At 43.0% G+C, this 18,767-nt stretch overlaps 1 protein-coding gene across 2 annotated transcripts; it reads left to right on the top strand.

Moving 5' to 3' along the window:
- The first annotated feature begins 1,293 nt into the window (after positions 1–1,293).
- On the top strand, positions 1,294–18,734 carry UBE2L3 (ubiquitin conjugating enzyme E2 L3). Of its 2 annotated transcripts, XM_089490077.1 has the most exons (5): positions 1,341–1,385; positions 10,610–10,833; positions 12,129–12,224; positions 13,761–13,947; positions 15,299–18,734. In XM_089490077.1, the coding sequence occupies exons 2-5, from the start codon at positions 10,819–10,821 to the stop codon at positions 15,451–15,453; spliced, it is 453 nt and encodes a 150-aa protein (XP_089346203.1). In that variant the 5' UTR covers positions 1,341–1,385; positions 10,610–10,818; the 3' UTR covers positions 15,454–18,734. The 2 variants fall into 2 exon arrangements, with proteins under 2 accessions (XP_089346202.1, XP_089346203.1); XM_089490076.1 differs by lacking the exon at positions 10,610–10,833 and having other exon boundaries at positions 1,294–1,385.
- The last annotated feature ends 33 nt before the right edge of the window (positions 18,735–18,767 follow it).

The raw sequence follows: 18,767 nt of genomic DNA, 5'->3' as shown, positions 1-18,767 counted from the left end.
GGAAACTATACTTGTCCATAGGGAATCATAGGAGGATACTTGCCCATAGAGAAACCATACTTGTCCATAGGTAATCACTGGAGAATACTTGCCCATAGGGAAACTATACTTGCCCATAGGGGATCATAGGAGGATACTTGCCCATAGAGAAACCATACTTGTCCATAGGGAATCATTGGAGAATACTTGCCCATAGGGAAACTATACTTGTCCATAGGGAATCATTGGAGAATACTTGCCCATAGGGAAACTATACTTGTCCATAGGGAATCATTGGAGAATACTTGCCCATAGGGAAACTATACTTGTCCATAGGGTATCATAGGAGGATACTTGCCCATAGAGAAACCATACTTGTCCATAGGGAATCATAGGAGGATACTTGCCCATAGAGAAACCATACTTGCCCATAGGAAATCATTAGAGAATACTTTTCCATAGGGAAGCCATACTTGCCCATAGGAAATCATTGGAGAATACTTGCCCATAGGGAAACTATACTTGTCCATAGAGAATCATAGGAGGATACTTGCCCATAGAGAAACCATACTTGTCCATAGGTAATCACTGGAGAATACTTGCCCATAGGGAAACTATACTTGCCCATAGGGGATCATAGGAGGATACTTGCCCATAGAGAAACCATACTTGTCCATAGGGAATCATTGGAGAATACTTGCCCATAGGGAAACTATACTTGCCCATAGGGGATCATAGGAGGATACTTGCCCATAGAGAAACCATACTTGTCCATAGGGAATCATTGGAGAATACTTGCCCATAGGGAAACTATACTTGCCCATAGGGGATCATAGGAGGATACTTGCCCATAGAGAAACCATACTTGTCCATAGGGAATCATTGGAGAATACTTGCCCATAGGGAAACTATACTTGTCCATAGGGAATCATTGGAGAATACTTGCCCATAAGGAAACTATACTTGCCCATAGGGGATCATAGGAGGATACTTTCCCATAGGGGAATACAGTACTTGCCGATAGGGAAGGCATCCCTGTCCCTAGGGAATGATGTATAGCTCCATGGTTTGGGGTGTCTCCCTGCCCTTCCTTCTCCCTGGGCCCTGGCTGCCTGGGGCCAGTCTCCTTGCCCTGGCTGGCCTTCCCTCGGGCTCTCTGCCAGGGCCGCGCGGGGCTGCCTCACCCGGCCTCCGCCTCCTCCTCCGCCTCCTCCTCCTCCTGCTGCTGCTGCTGAGGCGCCGCCTGGGCCTTCCCTCCTTGGCCTTTTCCTGGGGCCTCCAGGAAGCGCCGGCTCGGCCATCATCATCGCCATCATCATCATCATCGCCGCCGCCGCCGCCGCCGCGAAGGATTGTGGGGCAGCGGCAGCAGATCCAAGATGGCGGCCAGCAGGAGGCTGATGAAGGTAAGGGCAGGCGGAGGCGCCCCAGCTGGGCCTGGCTGAGCGGCGGAGGCCCGGCCAGAGGCCCAAGGGCTGCCGAGGGGCCTGGCCTCGGCCTTTGCTGGGCCCCGGCTCCCTCCGCCGCTTGGCCTTGGCTTCCTAGGCGCCCCTCGGGGGACTAGGCCGCGCCGACGGCGGGGCGCCTCCGGAGAGGCGGCCGAGGAGGCGGAGGGGGCTCGCCCGGGAGTGACTCGGCAAAGGCGGGAAGGGAGGCAGGAAGGAAGGAAGGAAGGGCACCCCGTCCTCGGCTCTCTCCGGGGGAAAGGGCGGCGGCGGCGGCGGCGGCGAGGAGGGCGGCTTCCGAAGCCACAAAAGAGCCCCGAGCGGCCGCCTCTTGGCTCCTCCATCCCCACCCGCCTTGGCTGCGTCCGCCTCGGAGACACGATTCCGGTTCGAGCCCGCTTTAAGAGCCTTCTGGGAAACGGGAGCCACAGCGGCCTCGACGCGGATCGTGTCTCCAGTGTGGACGCACCCCTCGAGGCTCCTTGGCTCTCTTGTGGGGTGGCTTTTCCGGCCCCGTTGGATAGTCCTTCGGAGCCTTTGGGGGCTCCAGAGGGGCTTCTCCCTCCATCCCTCCCCCCCCCCCCGGGATTGGAAGAGAGTGAGGATGAGTCCAGCCCTCCATATCCGCGGATCCAAGCATCCACGGCTTGAAACTAGTATGTATGTATCACACACACACATATTCCAAAGAGCAAACCTTGACTTCCCCATTGATAACAGACACTATGTTACCATTGGGTCAAATGGGACTTGCTGGGATGGGAAGTTGGATACAGTCTTGAGCCTGAGAGGGCTGGCACCTCAAAACTACCAATCCCAGGCTTCCCTAGGGCTTGGAGTCAAAGCAGGGCTGACAAGCGGTGTCACTCCTCCAGTGCCGATGCAGGTTGACCCCACTTGAACTGCCCCGGTGCCATCCTAAATCCCAGAGGATAGACTCTAGAAGTTATGCCGGTTTGACACTACTTTAAGTGCTGTCGCTTCATCCTGTGGGATCCTGGGATTTATAGTTTGACGGGGCCTCGGACCTCTGCCTCACAAAACAACAAGGCCCAGGGTTCTGCAGGTAGTGGAAGATGTGTCAAACTGCATTGTATTGACAGCCCCAAGTGTTGCATAGATTCCTAAAACCTTGCACCTATAGGACACAAGTCCTATAAGGAAAAAGACGCAAGCTCTATTGAATGTGGGGAATGAGCAGCTATAGGACACAAGGCTTATAAGGAAAAGAAGGTATGCCCTACTGAATGCAGAGAGTGAACACTTTAGGACACAAATCCTATAGGTCTTCACTCTCTGCATTCAGTAGGGCTTGCTTTCCTTTCCCTGCCAGTCTCTTAAGTGTGGTTTTGCTTGAGGACTCTTTCCCCTGCTCTTATATATACAGTCGGCTCTCTTTATCCACAGATTGCTTTATTCAGGCATCAACGGCTTGAAAATATTCCCCAAAAAGTGCACATTCCAACTAGCAAGGGACAACATTTTACTGTGTCATTGTATCTCATAGGACTTGAGCATCCACGGATTTTGTTATCCACGGGGGGATCTTGGAACCAAACTCCAGCGGATACCAAGGGCCCACTGTATATAGGAATAAGAACATGACAAGCAAAAAGTGTGTATGTGTGTGAATATATACATACATATGTATTATATATTAATTATATGAGATTAGATGACAGACCTAGTTAGGATCCTGAAAATACTCCCTGAATACGGTTTACTTGCCCAGGCGTCAGGAAATTCTGAATTCAATAATGGTGTTATTGAAATGGGTTTATTTCTTAGGGAGCAGGCTTCACTTGAGTTTGGAAACTGAACATTTCCCCATCCTTGGGGTAGGCTAGAGTACACAAAAAGGGACTGAGCTCCTCCAGAAAGGACCGGGCAAAATTGGACCGCCGATCTCGACCGTAGTTGAGCCTCTTCAGGAATGATCGACCCGAAGGGTACTAAATGATCAAGCATGAAGCAATATTGAAACAGTTGTTGTCACTGATCCTTCTCAGGAATGGTAAAGGCTGCCTGGACGCTTCTACATATAGATTACACTGAACACATGGAGGATACATCTCAGTAGACATTGTACTTGTAAGAGTATTTCTAAGGATATTTCAATGCTAATGGCTAGGGAAAGTAATTTGCCCTCCTCCTGCAAGTAGGTGACTTATTTAAGCCTTGCTTGTTTCTTGCAAAATAAAAATGACAGCGGTTGTGTTTTTAGGAAAACAGCCTGTCCTAGCTTATTTTGTCTTTACCCCTTTATTTCAAGTCACTCGCTGTGGTGTTGGTATGCCATAAGGACAGTCTAGTCATTTTGGAGGGCAACAGTAATTCTCAGGAACAACAGAGAGTATTGTTTCGTAAAGAACACTGCCTTTCCGTTCTTAATCTCTGTATGCAGTCCTTTGCATCTTTTAAAACAAATGGCATGCATTCTTTGCAACAGTTACAACAAAGTTGCCTACAGATCGTAGTTACACTGCAAACCAAAGTGTGCAGGACTGTTAACCCAAAACAGACAGACTTAAGGCGGTCGCTTTGACACCCGTTATAGGACCAGTATTAGACTTTGCTATGTGAATACTAAGTAAGTTATTTGAAGGGTCTCCAACTAAATGTGTGGCAGTTCAGTGAGTGATGCTGCCCCTGGTGCTAATCACGTAAGGTACAAAATACTCCTGCTTCTTGTGTGTAAAGTTTTTGTGTTGTGTCTCTGCCCATGGATACCCATTTGCTACAGTGAAGGAGTTGGTGTAGCCAGCATTTGCTTTCAGATTGGGAGACAACCAAGAAAGAAGGTTGCTCTTCATGGGAAAGGAAAGTGAAACTTAAAACTCTTGCCTGCTACTAACTAGAGGAAGAGTTGCTCCCCAAGGTTTGCCCTTTGCTTGGTACTTTAATATCTTCTAGTTATAGAACAGATACATACAGCTATCGCTTTGAAGCTGTGCACTATTATTTGCAGTTATTCAATTGCCAGTTATATTTCTCAGTGCTTCTATGGCTTAAGGCTGTCTTCTTTTAGTAGTTATTTCATTGGGATCTTCAAGGGATAATAAACACCAGGGCCTGTGTCGCCTTTTTGAGTCATGTGCCCATAAGGAACTTATGTGTCAGCTTGAGTCTTACTCTTCTGAACATCTTTGGGCTCGGGTTAGGTTTTGATCTGTAAATGAACAGTTGGCATCACATAAACAGAGGAGCATCACTATGTCTTTCCTCAAATGTATGCCTTTAAGTTGTTTCCAACTTAACAACTATCATGGGATTTTCTTGGCAAGAGTTCTTTAGAGGAGGTTTGCTATTGCCTTCCCCTGAGGCTGAGAGAGTGTGACTTGCCTAAGGTCACCCAGTGGGTTTCTGTGGCTGAGTTGGGGTTCACATCTTGGTCTCCCAGAGTCCTACTCAAACCACTACACCATCTTTTCATTGAATAGCAACTTTGCTTTCTCATTCTCATCCTCTTATTTACATAGGTGCAAAATACACTGCAGAAATATCCAGTTTGAGGCTGCTTTAACTGCCCTGGAGGATCCTGGGAACTGTAGTTCATTGTGGCCCCAGAGCTCTCTGCCAGAGGAGGCGTGATAGCTCCTAAAGCTACAGTTCCCAGAATTCCCTAACATTGAACCAAGGCAGTTCAAACTGGATTATTTCTGCAGTGTGTTTTGGACCTTAGACATTTAAGTGAAGGTTAGGATAACCTTCGAGTTGAATACATCTGCTACAAGGGAAATCTTAAATCTTGATTTCTGTTGTATGAAATAAACATAGTTGGTTTTGGTAGTTAAGAACAAGTGCTTCTGGTCCTTTTGTCCATGGCCTGACATAGCTGGTATTTATTGTGAAGCTAAGTTTCTCAAACAACCTGTCATAAGATGCTTTCCTTTGTCTGGATTTGGAGACTGTGTAATACTGAAGGAATATAAATGATTATTATTCCCACCCCGCGTGACCAGTAGTTGCAGAGTATGGAAATCATAGCCCAATACCATTTGGGCCACCACAGATTCCTCACCCCCGCCTTATGGTAAAATATATTTTAAGATGCTCCATTATTTGCATATCGTGGTTACTTACGGGAATGGCGAGGCACCTGGCAGAAATAAGTAAAGGATGTCTGTGCTGTAAAGCCGCTTTCCCCCAAGATTGCATTTTTGCTGAGAGGTTATCTTGCCGTCCTAACAATATGCATGAATGATCACTAGTGCTTGGGAGATTAGTGTTTGTTTTTCTTGGAGGCTTTTGCCTCTGATTCTCTGTAACATCCAGCTCAAACGTGCCAAACAAGGTTATTGCTACCACTCTGCAGCACTGACCTGGTATTTTAAACGGCCTGTTTTTATTTTGTTTCCGGGTTGTTGCTTTCCTGATAAGAAGTAAAAAGCGATAGGAACTTTTGCGTGCAGTTTTGGCAGCCATTTTGCCATTACTTTTCCTGAAGGCCTGTATCCAGTCAGCCCTCCATAGCCACTGATTCTTTATCCACGGATTCAACTAGCCACAGCTTAGAAATATTCCAAAGAGATATAAATTCCCAAAAGCAGACCTTGATGTTGGCATTTTATGTAAGGGACACCATTTTGCTCTGCCATTGTATATAATGGGAGTTGAGCATCCATGAATGTTCTTATCCATGGGGGGTCCTGGAATCAAACCCAGCAAATACTAAGGACCCAGTATATTTTATTTAGCCATTTGATGGCTGTGTTTTTTCCTTTACCAGCAGTGGAGTGTTTGTATATCCTGATTTCAACTAAACAGCCATATATATATGGTATTGCTGTGTCATGTATTTGTGCTTATGGATCTGTGCTTGCAGCCTGTGCTGTGTTATATCAGGGATGGGAATCGTGTGGTCCTCCAATTGTTGGACTACTACAAGTCCCAGCAACCTAGCCAGCATGCCTAATGCTGGGAATTGTAGTCCGGCAATTACCTCAAGAGTTGTCATGATTCCCACCCCTGCACTATACAAATAATGTTTTCTGTTTGTATTTTGGGTGTAATCTCAGGTCTCAGTACGAGCTGCTCTCTGTGCCGCATCTATGAAAGACTTGTCATCTGAATGCTGTGGAGGCAGAGCATGGGAGAAGAAGATATAGGCCACCTAGTTCTTTTGCAAAATGCAGGCCCTTCCTTTGGAAAGGTAGCGGCAGCCTCGGTTGCCCCACTGTTATGTTAGAGGACATCCCGCCATAGGCTTTTATACGATTCAGAGCAAGTGAAGAGCAGGGTGGCATCAACATCTTGTGATCCATCTTCACAGTAGCCAGGTAGTCTTCTACTCCTGATGGTCACACAACACCATAGGAAGAGGGATCCCCTTCTTTTCTGGAGCAAGTGGGCCAGAAATACTTGAGTCTAGCATTTTTTGTTTCACCTGGGTCCAGGTGACTTTCAGCAGCCTCATGTATTTCCAAGCCCCTTGCATGAGGGCCACCACATGTCCAAATGATTCTGTAAAATGTTCTTTTGAATTGCTTTTCCGTTCACAATGGAAGCAACAGCCCATGTTACAATGAAAGAACCTTTGGAGCATATGTGCTTTGTGCTTTTACATTATTAGTAGAGGTTGGTGCATTAAAAATGATGGTCTGATTACTATTAATGGACACATTGGCGTGCTTTGCTTTTTATTGATAAGAACCAGGCTCAGTAAGGACCAGGACTCCGGAAGGCCAGGGTTCAAATATCCATTCAGCCATGGAAGCGCACTGGGTGGCCTTGGGCAAGTCGCACACTGCCTCGGAGGAAAAAATCTTGCCAAGAAAACTTTATGATCGTGTTGTCATAAGTCAGAGTCCACTTGAAAACAAATAACTTTCATACGGTGCTGGCTTTTTGAAGATGCATGTGAGCGCTCAGGTCCGGGCACATTGACTGAATCAGTCACTGTTGTTTGTATTTCCTCAATCTGAAGTGCTTAGAAACATTTGACATGTTAATATCATTCCTGTTTGAATTTCTGCCTGAAAGGCAAGAACTAGCAAACCGGTTTATTTTTTAAACCTGCTTGCTTGCGCAGCTACATTGTCAAACATTTACTCAGCTGAACCTCTTCGTAAACTAAAAGCACCAGCCACACCTAGTAACTAGCCTTGAGCATTTACATTCAGATGTGTGCGTCCAGTCATTGAGGAAAGGTTTATTATCGTCTTGATAGAAATGCTCTCCTACTTCCTTGAATCTGATGTGTATGTATTTTGTTGGATGCCCAAATGTGACGGGCAGTGTCCCAAGTGAGTCTGCGTAGGTCATATAGTCTGTAATACTGAGATGTGTTTGGATCACAATTTTACACTTTATCGATTGACTCAAGTAGTGGTGTCCTATATACTTCACCACCTGTTCTTTTATCCAAAGTCCTAGCAGGTCTGACAGGCAAATCTCTGAACACACTGTTTGAAAGTGAATATAACTTTCCCTACGCCATGCTGTGATGGGAGTTTAGGAGTAGTTGCTCTTGGAGCTTAGGTGTAAGAGAACCCTTTAGATTAAACGTTATAATCTGGTTTATGGGAAATGAAATGAGTTTGAAAAGCAAGTATCTAATCCCCGCACCAGTCATTGTACATAAGACTATGTCTTAGTCTAGCCTTAGTGTCAGCTAGTGGACTATTTTTAAATGCACATGCAAGCATGTGTTAATATTCTGATTTATGCAAAATGAGCTAAGTATATGTGTATCTCACAAAACACTGGTGCAGAGTCACTACCGCTTGGGGGCAGTGGAGGTTGCAGTTAAGATCATTGTTCGCATCAGTATTTGCTTGTCTTGGAACTACATGTCACATTCATGCAACATTCAAAACAGGACATAGAAAGATTTCCCCTCAGTCAAAGATAACAATAATTCAATTCTGAAGTCTTTTTGTGGATGGTGAGGGTCTTTTTGCATCACTTCTAAAATCAGGTGCGGCAATACAATCCATACGTTGCACTCGGTTTCCAGTAATTTTTATGTGTCCCACAGTCTAACCGTAGCATTTCACTGCTTTCTTTTACTTTTTGCCAAGCAATCTAGATGGCTTGTGAGTTCATGACTTGGATTTAAAAAGGTAGAATGAGAAATTCAAATGTATTTGTGTTTTAGATTAAATGTGTAACTTTAAATATAGAAGCTTAGTAAAAAAAAAATGCCATCCTAGTTGGCAAAAGGTGATTCATTCCTTGTTTCTTAAAGAGGAAACGGCAGGGAAAGTGCTGAGTAAAAGATGTGTGGCTGTTGTGGACAATAGAACTGAAAAGATTTTCATGGTGAAGGAAACAGTCTTATTCTCTTTCCATGTTGCCATCCGGCAATGTTGAGCTACTGTAGCTAGCATTGCGTAAAAATTACACAAGTTCTCCTAAATGCGCTACATTTCCAGCCATGCTATAATATTCACATTCATTGTTAGCTGGTTACTTCCTTCTGATTTGAAACATATTTTCCATTTATTCATTCGAGAAGAACATGTTGCCCCTGCTGGAATGGTCCCAGTAACAGAGACTCTGTAGAAATAGCTACTAAGCAGTGACAAATGTAGTATTGTGTTTTAACACTACAGGCTGAACCTTATTTGGAATTCTGAAATACTCCAAAGATCCAGACTTTTTTCATGGCTGAGAGAGTGAGACCCTTGCTTTCTGATGGCTCGGTGTACACAAACTTTATTTCATGCACAAAACCATTAAAAATGTTGTATGAAATTACAGTACCTTCAGGTTATGTGTATAAGGTTAGATGAAACATAAATGATTTTTTATGGAGACTTAGGTCCCATCTCCAGGTGAGCTCATTATGTACATAAGTGCAAATACAGGTAGTCCAAAATCCCAAAAAATCCAAACCTCTTCCAGTTACAAGCATTTCGGATAAGGAATGCTCAACCTGTACTAGCTATTATAAGTCTGAAACCTGAACTTCAAAATTGAATTAAATAAAAGTGGGTTCAGCACTCAGTCTCTACTCTTCCAGTGTCTGGGTGACACACCTGTCATTTTATCTGTGAAAAAAATCACTACTGCTGAGTTAAGAGACCCTATTTACTTAAAGCACATTTGTTTTGCAATCTCATTGCTGTCCGTTTGCCTTGCCTGCCAAAATCCATTTACTGTGTCTGGATCTGAGCATCTCCTGTATACCTCTGAACTCTCCATCATGTCAAGACCCCTTCCTATGTGCCACACTGTGCCCCCTTGAATGCCAATGTACAATGTACTCCCACACTGATAGCTTGCATGGTTCTGCCATCCCAGTCTCATTCTTTGTTTGTAATAAATCACTCCCCCTAATTCCAGTCTCTTTCCTTCTTGACTGAAATGAAGCCAGATTTGGTTACTCATCTAGTCATCTGTGCTGTTTAATTTTAATTTAAAGGGAGGGGGCTAGGCTTGGTGGACCAGTGGCCTGACTTAATAGCAGGCAGTGCAAATTGTATGTCGTAGTTCAAACATTTGCATACTGTGAGGCAGGCCTTGCTTGAGAGGCCTGGCACACTCTTGGGGAAAGACTGGACTACACAAGGACACTAATATTTCTTTGGCCAGGGGGGTATCGCAGAGCCAGTGGCCAGTATCTTGGTGGCATACACAGACACAAATTGCACTATACATGTGTGATGTTTTGTGGGGAAAGAGCAGCAATTCACCTGCATCCAGCTGACAGTGGCAGAAGCTCCGATGTGGAACAGTTGTGCATTGACGTTCAGAGAGTCGTGTGCAAGTGTGTATTATGCTACATAATGATGCCCATGCTCAATGGTTTCCAACATGCATTTATTACATTACAATGCCATCCACTGTAGGGACAGTGCATGGGAAGCAGAAAATAATTCTAATGATAGTTATTTATGGTGGATGCCACTTATCATAAGCCGCCTTGAATCCCATTTGCGGAGAAAGACGGGACATATATGCAATAAATAAATCATGAAGGATCTTACTCTGGTTTTGTAACATTTTTGCTTCTTTACAGTCAGCCTGTCAAGATCTTCCATGTGTAGGACTGGAGAACAGTCAAGCTATGATAGCTACAGTGTATCTTGAGAATCTGTTTCTGTCTGTTTGTGCCATTTGTTCGTAATTTGGATGTGATGCCTTTAATGCCTGCTTCTGTTATTTCTACCTATATATTTATTGGCTGGCAGCACTGGATTCTGAGAATAACACTGCTGTTTGCCTCCTCCTTATTTCAGTGAATACACCTTGTGATTCTTGGAGAAATAGTAGAACAGGTTGCCTGTTTATCTTAAATTACCTGTAAATGAGCAAGGAACTACTGTGGAAAGGAATATGCCTTATGAACTACCATGGCTGAGTCAGACACAAACACATTGCTCCATCAAACTGTGCCGCCAGCTTATGCCATAGCTCTGTCTTGATCGTGTGCATCATAAACAGACGGATGTATTGGAACAATGTAAGGATGAAGGAATATGCCTTATGCCAAAAAATAGGGTGGCCATAAGATAGGGTATGCCTTATGCCATAAGATAGACTGGCATTTCGAGTGCCATCCAGCCTCTGCCTTTACTCAGTCTCTCATGATTAGCCAGAGCCTGATATCTGAGACCAGTGATATAAATATGACAATAATATTCACTCTGTCTCAAATGCCTGTTGAAATTAGTCAATCAGATTAATGTGAAGTGCTCCCATTTCAGTCATTTACTTGGAGAGTTAAGCACCTGCTACTATCTTCCACTGAAATCAGTTGGATGTGAGTATACGTGTGTGACGATGTTGGGGTTTTATTAATGCTACTTCTATTTCGTCTGCCAAACTAATGTAAAAAAAAGTTAGCATAACCTCTTTCAGTGTTGTACATGATTCCTTCATATATTAAGATTCAGTTTTTGCTTCAGGGTACTTAAGAAATACAGTTTATACACAGATAAGTGTGTGTGTGTATATGCTCATTTTTCGGTCCCAGTTCACTTGTTGGGCTATTTCAGACAATCATTCCAGGCTTTATAAACCATGGTTTATACATTCATATGATGTATATATTTCATCTAGACTTGAAGTTAAGCATTCTCCCCTCTGCTGAGGTCCTGCCTTCAGCATGAAGAAACTGCCTTATATTAAGCCAGCTTTCTTTGTTATGTGTGAAATGGAGAATGAGTTTAATGTTGGTTAATGAAACACTGGACAAATAAACCAAGAGCTTTGTGTGTGTGTGTTTATCCTGGAGAACGAAGATCGAGAGGAGATACGATAGCCATCTTTTAAGTATTTATGGAAGATGGAGTAAGGTTGGGTAGGACCTGAACCAGTAGATTCACATTACAAGAAAGTAGACTTCAACTACAGTAAATATTAGGAAGAACTTTCTGACAGGAGGAATGGTTTAACAGTGAACACATTGGAAGATGATAGATTTTCCTTTCTTGGAGGCTTCCTTCACTGGAGGTTGGATGACCTTCCATTGAGGGATGCTTTAGCTTTGGGTTTCCTGCATTGGCAAAGATTAGACTAGATTATCTTTAGTATACTTTACAACGCTGCCATTCTGTGTTTGTAGGATGAGGTCTCTGTGACAGTAGGCTGCGAAGGGAGGACCGCACAGGCCCGGTGTTTGTCCTGGGTTGTAGTGATAATCCACACTAGGTCAGTGTGAAAGGAGATAGATCATGCGATGTTTCCTGAACTGTAACAACCATTTGTTCTAGCTGTTCTTGCTAACATGTTCTTTCTGTTGTGCTTCTTTTGCAGGAGCTTGAAGAAATCCGCAAGTGTGGAATGAAGAACTTCCGTAATATCCAAGTTGATGAAGCTAATTTATTGACTTGGCAAGGGCTTATTGTTCCTGTGAGTGAGAAAGTGACCTGTTACCATTTTGATGTACTGCACAGGGCATCTGTACTTGGCGATGCATTTTCTAAAGCAAACTTTTATAAACACATAATTGTAAATCTGGCTGGGTATCTGTATTGTGCTATACGGATAATTTAAAAATATAGACGCTTTTAGCTGGAGGGACGGTAAAAAGGAGTGGGAAGGAAAGAGAAAGCAAGCAAATACGTTTATGTATTTCCTAAAATTAATCTTAGAGTCACCAGCTGGAGTAGCCCCTAAAAGGACTATTCATATGATGTAGGCTTATTTTGAATAACAAGCTGAAAATCTAAAAATTCTGGAATATGAGTACAGTGGGCTTTTGGTATCCGCTGGGGTTTGGTTCCAGGACGCCCTGTGGTTACCAAAATCCGTAGATGCTCAAGTCCCGTTATATACAGTGCGGTCGTAAGGTGGTATCCCTTGTATAAAATGGCAAAATCAAGGATTGCTTAAATCAAAGATTTAAAACAATTTTTTTAAGACATGGATGGTTGTCTCCATGGATGCAGAATCTATGGATAGAGAGAGCTGCCTGTTTATGTCTAAGCTTGAGTTTATTTCAAGAATCTGAATCCTGTTTTCTGCCAGAGATTTCTTGTTTTCCTTTTCTGGTCAGCTGTTCTCTGGCCTAAATCCTTTTGCTAGTCCAAATCACAGTATACCCATTGAATCAGTGGGATTTAGTGGGGCTACTCCAACTGGGATTTGTAAGTCACTTTAGACCTGTGTATCCTTATGTGTTACATAGCAACTATACTTATTGCCAGCATGACTTCCTTTGATTGAGACTAGAAGCCTTTCATAGTTCCCACAGCATCCTCAGTTTTTTATTTGTATTTTGTGTTCCTTGAAGCAGAATGGCAGTTCATAATTAGGTCCTGCCTAATTGACCTGAAACCACATAGAAATGTTTTAGCTGCCCCAGAAAACAGCAAAAATAGTGCCCTTGCATAAGATTCAAAGCATGTCCAATGTATTTAGTATGTATATTTCTAGGAGATTATTCATGTTAAGCTTTAATATATATACTACTATGGCAGCTTTGAGCTGCCATAGTGGCTCTCTGATCCTTCCTCTCCCCCCCCCATGTATGCCCACTCACTTTTCTCCTGCACCATTATAGTGTGCCCACGTCATACGCGGGCGCTCTTTATGCAGCTTTTAGCATATGCTGAAAGCTGTGTGGGGAGGAAGGGGCGGCGTGTCCCATAGGGACTAATGGGGCACGCACACCGCTGCGCTGCCGTGTGCATGAACCCCATTCATTTAAATGGGGCTCAAGCATACTCGAAATTTGCTTTACGCAGGGGAGTCCAGAACAGATTTCCCCCGCATAAAGCAAGGGCCCACTGTACTATTAATTTTGGGATTCTAGTTAAAACAACCACCATCTAGATTCTTACACCCCGTGTGCTTGAAATCTGCTCATCTGCCAGAGATGATCCATCTGAATGCTATCTCTATCAACTGTTGGTGCATTCTTGTTGTCTTCCCTTTTTGTTGCAGGACAATCCTCCATATGACAAGGGTGCGTTCAGAATCGAAATCAACTTTCCAGCAGAGTACCCATTCAAACCTCCTAAGATTACGTTTAAAACAAAGATCTATCACCCTAACATTGATGAAAAGGGGCAGGTTTGTCTGCCAGTAATAAGTGCTGAAAACTGGAAGCCAGCCACCAAAACTGATCAAGGTAAGGCTTTTCAGCAGTGACTACAGTGTCTCCCAAACTAAGACTGGTTACAAGAGGCTCAACAGTTCTTAAGATTGCTGCCCGCACATGCTAGGCTGTTTGGATCTGTGATGAAAAAGAGGAAGAAGAAAAGCAATTGATACATTTGGTGAAATGAGTTTGTTAAAACATCTTCTTTTGTTGTCCTGTCCCCGGTCCCCCCACTGCAGTTTTTTACTTCCCTGCCCAAAGTTAGTCAGGAAAGAATAGTTCTCTTAAGCTTGGAACACTAGACTGTATATTAGAACAGTCATCTTGCATTAAAAATTCCTTTTTAGGCAAATAAATTGAAGTCTATTTGTATAATACCAAAACCCATCCAGACCACTGTGCAGCTTTAACAAATAACCAGCATCTGCCTACAGTGAGCACAGTTCTTTGGGGTGGCTTCTGAACGAGCAGGTTATATAATATCACAGGGGTGTTAATGGGTTTTGTTTTGTTTTGTCTTGAACGGATATTAGATGTGAACAGATATTTACGGTGTCGTTTCACTTGGCCTCCCCACACATACACACACATTATTTGATTTCCTTAAATTGCAAGCCAGGGTCCATCATCAAGAATGGCACTTCATAGCAACAACTGTGCAAGAAGGCTTTATCTTGGTTTACTTTACTGACTAGTAACACTGCTCCGATTCCCTGAGTATAGATGGGGCGAGATATAAATAAATTTTATTATTACTAGTCGACAATAAGACCTGGCTATAGTAGCCACAAAATTAGGTACTCCCATGCTGTAGATTACTGTTGTTCCACAAGCGGTAGCCACAGCTGACTCCAAAATGCAGAAAGACGGCATTTATAGTTTTTTGTGGGGTTTTGGGGCTCTGTGACCATGATCTAGAAGGGCTTATTCTGATGTTTTGCCAGCATCTGTGGCTGGCATCTTCAGAGAATGCCAACATGGAAGAGAGTTGGGTATATATATATGCTGTGTGACCCTGGGTAGGGAGGAGTGATTTCCATGTTAATCTGTGTATCAATACAGAGATGCTGGCAAAACGTCAGGAATAGACTCTTCTAGAACATAGCCACATGACCTGAAAAACCCACAAAAAACTATGGATGCCAACCATGAAAGCCTTCAACTTCACAGATGGCATTCAGTTTAAAACTAACTCTGGTAGATCAAGGAGTCCAGCTTCACCCCATGAAGCATCTTTCTTTTCCCACTGACAACCATTAAGAATTGGCCTTCTTTTCCTTTGGATTGCTATGCAACCTGGCTGAAAGTGCGCAGACTAGGACTTTGTGAAGGACACACACCCGTACTGACATCTTTCTTGCTTTCTTTCCCCCCGTGACAGTAATCCAGTCCCTCATAGCACTGGTGAATGACCCCCAGCCCGAGCACCCACTTCGGGCCGACCTAGCTGAAGAATACTCTAAGGACCGTAAAAAATTCTGTAAGAATGCTGAAGAGTTTACAAAGAAATATGGTGAAAAGCGACCAGTGGACTAAATTAAAAAAAACAAAACCTGATAAAGCTGATGTCAGCAATGTGTGTGAGAAGACCTGGAGCAGTGCATTTCAGACACACCACAAAGCAGGACTCTATGGAAAATTGACAAGTGTCACCTCTTGGTGTTAACTTGTGGCTGTTACTAACTTTCTACAGTTTCTTAATCAAAAGTGGTCTAGGTAACCTGTAAAGAACGGATTAAAAATTAAGATGTTCTAGTTCTGCTTTCTTTGTTTAAAATCACTGCTTCAATATACTTTAAAGGATGCTGTTTCCTTTTTTTTTTTTCTTGTCAGAATTTATCAAAAAATATCTTAGACTTAATCTGCCCTTAAAAGTTCAAAAGGTTGTGGCTGTTATTTCTTATTTTCCCCTGCGACCCCTCCTTCCCATGTAATTTTCTTTTTCTTCTCCTCCCCACCCACAAACCCACACACTTATGTCTTAGCAAAATTATTTTGTCCCGAGGAAAAAAAGAAATGAGAAAGAGTCGAATGTTTTGGCCTTTTGCTTCATTTCCCCCTCTTCAGTGTTGCACTGCGCTTTGTGGAACTTGATCCCAAGTTTCTCTTAACTTCAGTTTGTAACATAATCCGCCACATGTACTCCATACACTTGGGCCCCCATCCTTATATGCATCTTTCTGATGTTACTACAATAATGTTTATTAAATGGGGAACGTCAAGCTTTGTGTGCTTGAGTGAATTACAATACGGCTTATGTCCTTTTTCGGGGAAATTTTTGACACAGGACGTTCTGTAGCAAAGTAATAGTGGGATGTGATTTTTTTTTTTAATTAATTTTTCAATTGTATTCTTAGTATCTATGCAGAGTACCTAGGATAATTACTCAGAATAGCATTGCAAAGCAGTTTGGAAGAATTTAAAATTAGGGACCAAGAGGTACCAAAGTGAGCAAACAAAAGTTCCCCCATCCCTAGCCCTCTTGGGAGGGGAGCCTTGCAGAAGGAGTACTCCTTGAAATCTTCAGTTTTTGAAAAACAAATTTGTAGTCATTGGGATACGTGTATCTTATCTTTTTACCTGTCTCCTGCGGAATGAAAAACATACCTTCCCATTCTAATGGATTGTTGTGAAAACGCAAGGAATTTCCATTAAGCAATAAGTGGCCAGTAGTCAGATGCGGATGCTACTGCTGTTCATAAAATACTTGTATGAAATGCAGCATTCTAGACTTAGATGAGTTAATAGAGTTTCTTTCAATCTGAAGAATTCCTGCTGAAGTAAAGTGACATTCTTCTCATTTAGGACTGAATAGCCTTTGCCTTTTAGAATTGATATTTTAAGTTTAGGATACCAAAACAGTCTAGTTACATTACCAAAGGTGGCTTCCCAGCTTCCTGTTTTAAATCATACATGTTTTTGACCTCATCCCTATGACATCTTAAGAGAGCGAGAAGTACATATCGTTTTATTTTGCAGGAACTTGCATTAGTAAAACTCTCCACACCTAGGTAAGAAATCTGGAACTAGTCATTGCCCTTGCCACGTTTTAGGGCTAATTTCAGGGAAGTGGAAGAATAACCTTTTGGGTTTTTAATGTTTTGTATCCACCCCTCTCTCCTTCCTTCCCTACTCCAGCTTTTGATTTAAAACCGTAAAAGATTGACAGCCAAGTACCTCTGCTGAAAAGTATATTTAAAAAAGCTCTTTCTTTATGGGGTATGAAGCATCTCTGTTTTAAGTGTTCTTAGGGGGGGAAATCTTTGGGAGGCAATTAAAGTTTAAAAAAGAAAAAAACTACCTTTACTTAATATGGACACTTGCATTTCCTAAGTGTGTGTGTTCAGGCTTGGTGACCAGCACTGTCTATTACCAAAATTTTCACATATTTTTTTTTGTGTCCTCATTTGCAGAAAGTTGGTATTGACTTTGTTTCATTCACGCTACGCAGATTCAAAATAAACAGAAAATGCCAAATTTTATCTGTCAAACTGCAGTGTATGTAAATCCTGAATCTCATTGCAATGAACCCATGTTTGTTTGTCCCCTGTCCCATCGCATCTGTTGGCATGGTAGCCTCTTTTTCCATACACAGCCCGTAGACCCATTTATCTGTCACTGTTGTTACTTTGACAAAATCTATATATAGATAGATAGATATCTCTTTTGAATTGTAAACCTCTCAGGTCCAACTGCATATATGTGAACTGGTGCTCTGTGAAAAAGAAATGGAAGAGCCTGGGGGAATTTTAAATCTTTCCCAATCACCTAGCGTGTACCAAAACATAATTATTATTATTATTATTATTATTTTGTCTTTCGTGCAAGGTTTGAATGTTTTGAACATTCTCTGGGCAGTGCCCCTAAAATGCAGGGCTTGTGCCGAGAATCTTATGTGTGATCCGGAGCCTCCACACAAAGCAACTTTTGTAACCCTGGGTGCCCGCTTTAAGCTCCCCTGGTCATTGAAACCACTTCTGTTAGGCCACAGCTCTATTGGGTGACAAGCAAGGTGACCTGACATAGTTGTGGCATGTTGTCCATCCCTAGGACAGTTGAGCCACACCTGACGAAGAAAGTCCTAAAATGTTTCACCCTGACCGCTTCAAATTCTCTTTTATTAAGGGTACTTGCCTTCAGCTTGGCTCCTCAAGACTTCCACTGCCAGTCCCCAAGAGGCGAGGCGTTTCAATTGTGCGGAAGGCATGCGAACGGACAAGCCTTATTCCAAAGATGAAGTTGAAGCAACGTAAAATCTGAAACTGGTAGGGCGCTCCCTAAGAGCTCAGCCTCCATAACCGAGGCAGGTTTCCAGTTCTATACCATAGCTAATTTTCCAACTATTGATACTGATTCTTCCCTCCTTTCCTCCCAGGGTTAGTTGGGGAGCAGACCTTGGGGTCTTCTACTGGTCCTATGGCTTGCGCTCAGACATGAGTGACCCCTTGTTGAAAATCTTGGTCCCCTATATACTGATAGTAAGAGAAACTGGAGAATGAGGGGAGTAAAAGCCCGCAAGTCCCAAGGCCTGTTCTGTTTTGCACACAAAGAGATGTGGATTGGGGAGAAGTCACAGCCAAACAGTCCCTTTAGTACAGCGTATCAGGCATGTGTGAATTAAACAGGAATGCAATGAAGCAGTGTCAACTCAGGCATTCACGCTCCTTCCCCCCTCCTTTGGTTCTGTCTGGTTCCCGAAACAAAGCTGAATTCTAAACATGTAGTTTTGAGATCTCCAAGTCTACACTTATCTTGTACCGATATAGGCTTTCTTGCAATTCCATTCTGCTACCCTGAATAAAAATGCTCTCAAAGGCTTTGTGGCATGGTTTACTTGCATTGTGAGAGGA

The sequence above is a fragment of the Sceloporus occidentalis genome, unplaced genomic scaffold (assembly GCF_023333645.1).
Source record: "Sceloporus occidentalis isolate IW3139 unplaced genomic scaffold, rSceOcc1.0.p SCAF_41, whole genome shotgun sequence".
Classification (NCBI taxonomy): domain Eukaryota; kingdom Metazoa; phylum Chordata; class Lepidosauria; order Squamata; family Phrynosomatidae; genus Sceloporus; species Sceloporus occidentalis.
The sequence above is the reverse complement of the archived record's forward strand: the minus strand, read 5'-3'. Positions and strand labels throughout refer to the sequence as shown.

Bases quoted from the DNA above. Each gene is read 5' to 3' on its own strand.
- UBE2L3 (XM_089490076.1), top strand. From the start codon at position 1,359: ATGGCGGCCAGCAGGAGGCTGATGAAG. The intron at 12,225-13,760 runs GTGAGTGAGAAA...TTTTTGTTGCAG, and splicing joins GGCAAGGGCTTATTGTTCCT to GACAATCCTCCATATGACAA. The intron at 13,948-15,298 runs GTAAGGCTTTTC...CCCCCGTGACAG, and splicing joins AGCCACCAAAACTGATCAAG to TAATCCAGTCCCTCATAGCA.